Genomic DNA, 4,581 nt, shown 5'->3' on the forward strand with positions numbered 1-4,581 from the left:
CTATACTACTGATTAAATCATAATTTTTGTATAACAATTACTTTTTTCCTTTTTTACAAATTCGAAAATCCTTTTCCAGGATTAAAGTGTACGTATTAATATGTGTCTGGAGTTTATGCTAAGAAGAAAAATATTTCAAAATCTTAAGAAAAATTTTTTGTCATTCTCAGCATAAACTCCACTTCACAGATACGTATTAGTGCATATACTTTAATCCTGGAAAAAATTTTCAAATTTGTAAAAAAAGAAAAAAATAATTATTACAAAAAATGATTCAGTCGATAATACAGACAGCTTTAGAATCCCGTTAATAACATCCTAGATCATTTAATTGCGAGTAGTATCTACTTTAAATTATATTTCATAATGCAATATTCTCTCATTTAAAAATAAATAATATTAATATACTTTTCTTTCTTATAAATTACTTAATTAATATTACCTACAAGAATTACATTTCATACATCTAATGCGCAATAGAATTGTTTCCAATGTTTTTATGTCATTGCAATTGAAATTCAGCTCTTGCTTTTCTAGTTACAAAAACTACACTTATAACATCTAAGAATAATAACTAAGTAGAATGTTTAAGTTTTTTTTGCAATATATATTGCAACATATATTACGTGTACAGAAAAAACAACTTTCAAATTATTGCGTATATAGTTAAGAAACAAAATATCTATTTAATAAACAATACATTTTTTAAAACTATAAATTTCTTGAATAACTTTTTTCTTGATCAATTAATATATTATAAACCAGTTCCTTATATAAACAATTATAAGGTGATTCTCTCAAATTGTAAGTAATATGGCAACTGCGAAGATTTAATATTCGATTATAAATTTACAATGAACTCGCATAACCTTTCGTCGTATAAGAAGAAAAGAAATTAGATAGGAACCAAGGTTTTCAAATACGTGTAAGAACACAATTACAATATATCATTACGTCTACGAAGGAATTCCGTAGTGCCAGAATAAGGAGGAAAGGCAAGAGCGGAACCAGTTTTATCATGTACGGATGTGTCTTTCTTACGTTTTTTTAAGTATACGCATTAATATATGTCTGGAGTTTATGCTAAGAAGAAAAATATTTCAAAATTGAAATCTTAAGAAAAATTTTTTGTCGTTCTGGGCATAAACTCCACCTCACAGATACGTATTAATGCATATACTTTAATCTTGGAAAAGAATTTTCAAATTTGTAAAAAAAAAAAAGTAATTATTATACAAAAAATGATACGTTTTACTTTGTTAATGATTTTAAATTTATTCTTCTGTATCCTACTCTTCTTTCAAATTCTCCGTTCTAATTCAATTATCTCTTATAAATAACATCCAATTAACTTACCCATCTTGCCAGGAATAACATCGAACTGAGCCGGTGCATCGCTGACGAAGATAGGACGATTGCACAATTCCTGTAGGAAAAGAAATTATCTTTATTCTCTTTCTATCTAATTGATAATTAAAATTTTAAGTGATTAATAAATATAAATTATTTAAATAATGTAAAAAAGAAATTAGAGATACACAACAACAAAAATAAAATGTTAAAATAATAAAAATGTTAAACATAATAACAAAAATTGAGAATGCATATAAACACGTATGCACGCACTTATATAAAATATTATTATAATTAGAAAATATAAATTAGAATAGAATGCTCGGTGTAATCTAATGTTATAATTACATAAAATTATACTATTGTATTACATTATGCATTATATTGCATTATGTATGTTACATGTACTAGGTACTTATTGAGACGCAACACATTACTTGTCATTGCATGAAAATTCCGTTGCACATTTCCATTTTCTCGGTATAATAGAACATCGCAATGTGAAATAGGTTCTATACATATTAAGAGTTACGAAGAATAGAATGATTTTCATTGCATATTTTTCTATTAATTCATGTTCATGATTCACGAGTTGTGTTATTAATTCAAGATGAACATTTCCGGTAAAATTCCTTCAACACGAGTTATTTTGGTTACAATTCATTACATTTTAATTATGATTAATTATCATTACTTATTCTGAATATCACTGTTTATTATTCCATTATCGCAATTATATTTATTCCATTGTCGCAATTATGTTTTATCGTTTGTGCGTTAGTTTTCATTTAAAAAAATTGTATTTCATTAAAAAGAATTGTGTTTATATAAGATAACTTCATTTATTTAATAATAATTCAGATAATTATATTTTAAAAGTAGTAATGAAATAGTCATGAAATTATAAAAAATACTGAATAATAATACTATAATTATCTACTAATATTGTCATTAACAATAAAAGTACTTAAAAATATAACGATAAGCATTAAAATTTAGCATACTATGTCAAGCATATATATGTAACGTATAAATACAGTGTAAACTAATCCATTAAATTAAAACCAAAGTAAAAAGAAATCTCTGCAAAGGCTTTAGCTATTGGTCCTTAATATCATAGTTTTATCAATTTTTTATTTATAAACTTGTAGTTGTTATTAATAAGACATTGCAGGATCATCCACGCAATAATTTACCAATGTAATTTTTATATACGTCTTGTAAAAGTTTTTATGTAAAGCATTTACATTCTATTAGCAAAATGTATATCATATGCTAAAATATATATTACAATTATATAGCCCAAAGAAATAATTATCCATTAAAATAATCACGTACACGGCACGATCATGTTACCTTGTGCCAAATGGAGAAGTGCTAGGTAGTAACGATGCGAAGCACTGTATAACAATAATCGGGTCATATTAAATAACTGTTCTCCAACTGTTGCATTCCGTGTGCTGGCGTAATACCATCCTCTTTCGGTTCGTATTTCCGGCCGGTGGCATGATCGTGACGAGAATTACAATTCGCGAGGACGAACTTTCAGTAACTGTGTTAAAAGTGAGACGCACACCACGCACGTATTCTCCACGCAATTGTTGACCTTGTCGTAGGAATGTGTGGCTGTCAGTGACTTTTATTGTGATCATTATACCCGACGCGATGATGCACAGCCACGTAATGTCTTGTTCGATAAGTAGAAAAGACTGACTACGCGTCGATGACTTCACCTGCCGCCCGCTCATTTCCCGTCTCATCGTACAGATTGTGTAACTAACACCGAGGATCATTGATCCCGCCAACTGATCCTTGCTTTAATATTCTAGAATTACGATTGTTTTGATTGAATTTCGAGAGACCTCGTATTTAAGAAAAATAAAATTCGAGAAGTTCAAAATAAATTCCAAACTCTAAATTTATTTTAATAATTAATGCAGATCAAGCCAAAGGATCTAAATATTTTTATTAATTTTTATAAATTTATTATTAACAAACTTATACAAAGATACACTGAAAGAAAAGCTTGATTGCTGCAACAATTTAGATAGATAATAAAATATGTAGCATTTTTATATGGTTGCATACAAGGCAGCAGCAAATTTTTAATTGCGTTAGCAATCCGCAATGTATATGATATTTCGATAGGTTAATGCAACTAAAAATTTGCTGCTACAACCAAAAACTGATTGCTACAGCATATAAAAATATGATTATGCCATATTTTATTATCTAAATTGTTGCAGTAATCAATTTCTTTTTTCAGTGTACAAATAATTAAAAAAAGGCTAATTAAGAGAACAGTTGTATATTTCAGATATCTTAAATATATTGATAAAAACAAAATATAATTGTTTTTACAAAAAACGTGCAATAATGTTAGTAAGATAATTGTAACAATATCAAGAGCTTGTCTGAATGATTCCGTTAGTTTTATTCTAACTAAAAGACATGCTGTTCCACGATTATAAGCACGCAGGCGACAGAGCTACGTGTCAAGGTTGCGAACTGTTTTCGTTACGGTTCCTAAGTTCCACATTGCACGTCTTTCCGTTCTTTAGGAACTGGAGCGAACCAAAGAAACTAATTTAACTCCAAGTTGTTCCCGAAAGAACAATTTCGTTGCCTCAACTAACAGAAGATTAAGTGTTTTAATATTCATATCCTGATTGCAAGAAGATTATATGTCATTTTTTACATATTTTTAATTGATGGAAAGAAATTTTGAATACATACAGATATCAAAATTAATTAATACCTAAATTTTAATTTTTTAAAGTAGATAATGAGATATTAATAAAATTAAACTGTATACAATAAATAATAATATAATTATATATACATATGTAAATAATTAAAGGATACGGTTAAGAGCAATAAAAATTACTACTTAATAAAAAGAAACAAATAGAATCTTGCCTTTGGCCTTTTCCATTGAAATTGAAATGGCGGTGTCTGGTGATAAAAAACTGATGCTTGAGTTGCTGGAAATTCTGGATCCTCCCAGAGCTCACCTCGTTTCAAGCACGAACGTTTGATTCGTTCGTACTCGCTCATTACGTCCTGAAAAACAACATGAATAGACAATTTTAATACAATTAGAAGTTAACAGCACTATTAATTTAAGTGACTGAATATTTTTTATATTATTGGGATTTTTTTTTTAAAATCATCTTGTAATTAATGTTGTACAAAAGATACGATTTAATGTTTAGATTAATTATATAA

General features: G+C 27.7%; 1 protein-coding gene across 1 annotated transcript in view; it reads right to left on the reverse strand.

Annotated features, from left to right (window-relative positions):
- Positions 1-4,581, reverse strand: part of LOC108686552 (calpain-C) — a 32,046-nt gene that overhangs the window by 14,223 nt on the left and 13,242 nt on the right. The window contains exons 2-3 of the mRNA XM_018191915.1: positions 4,273-4,416; positions 1,357-1,426 (exon numbers count right to left, since the gene is read on the reverse strand). Coding sequence (XP_018047404.1) covers positions 1,357-1,426; positions 4,273-4,416 — 214 coding nt within the window. The remainder of the gene's footprint in view (positions 1-1,356; positions 1,427-4,272; positions 4,417-4,581) is intronic.

This window comes from Atta colombica, unplaced genomic scaffold (genome assembly GCF_001594045.1).
Source record: "Atta colombica isolate Treedump-2 unplaced genomic scaffold, Acol1.0 scaffold187, whole genome shotgun sequence".
Classification (NCBI taxonomy): Eukaryota; Metazoa; Arthropoda; class Insecta; order Hymenoptera; family Formicidae; genus Atta; species Atta colombica.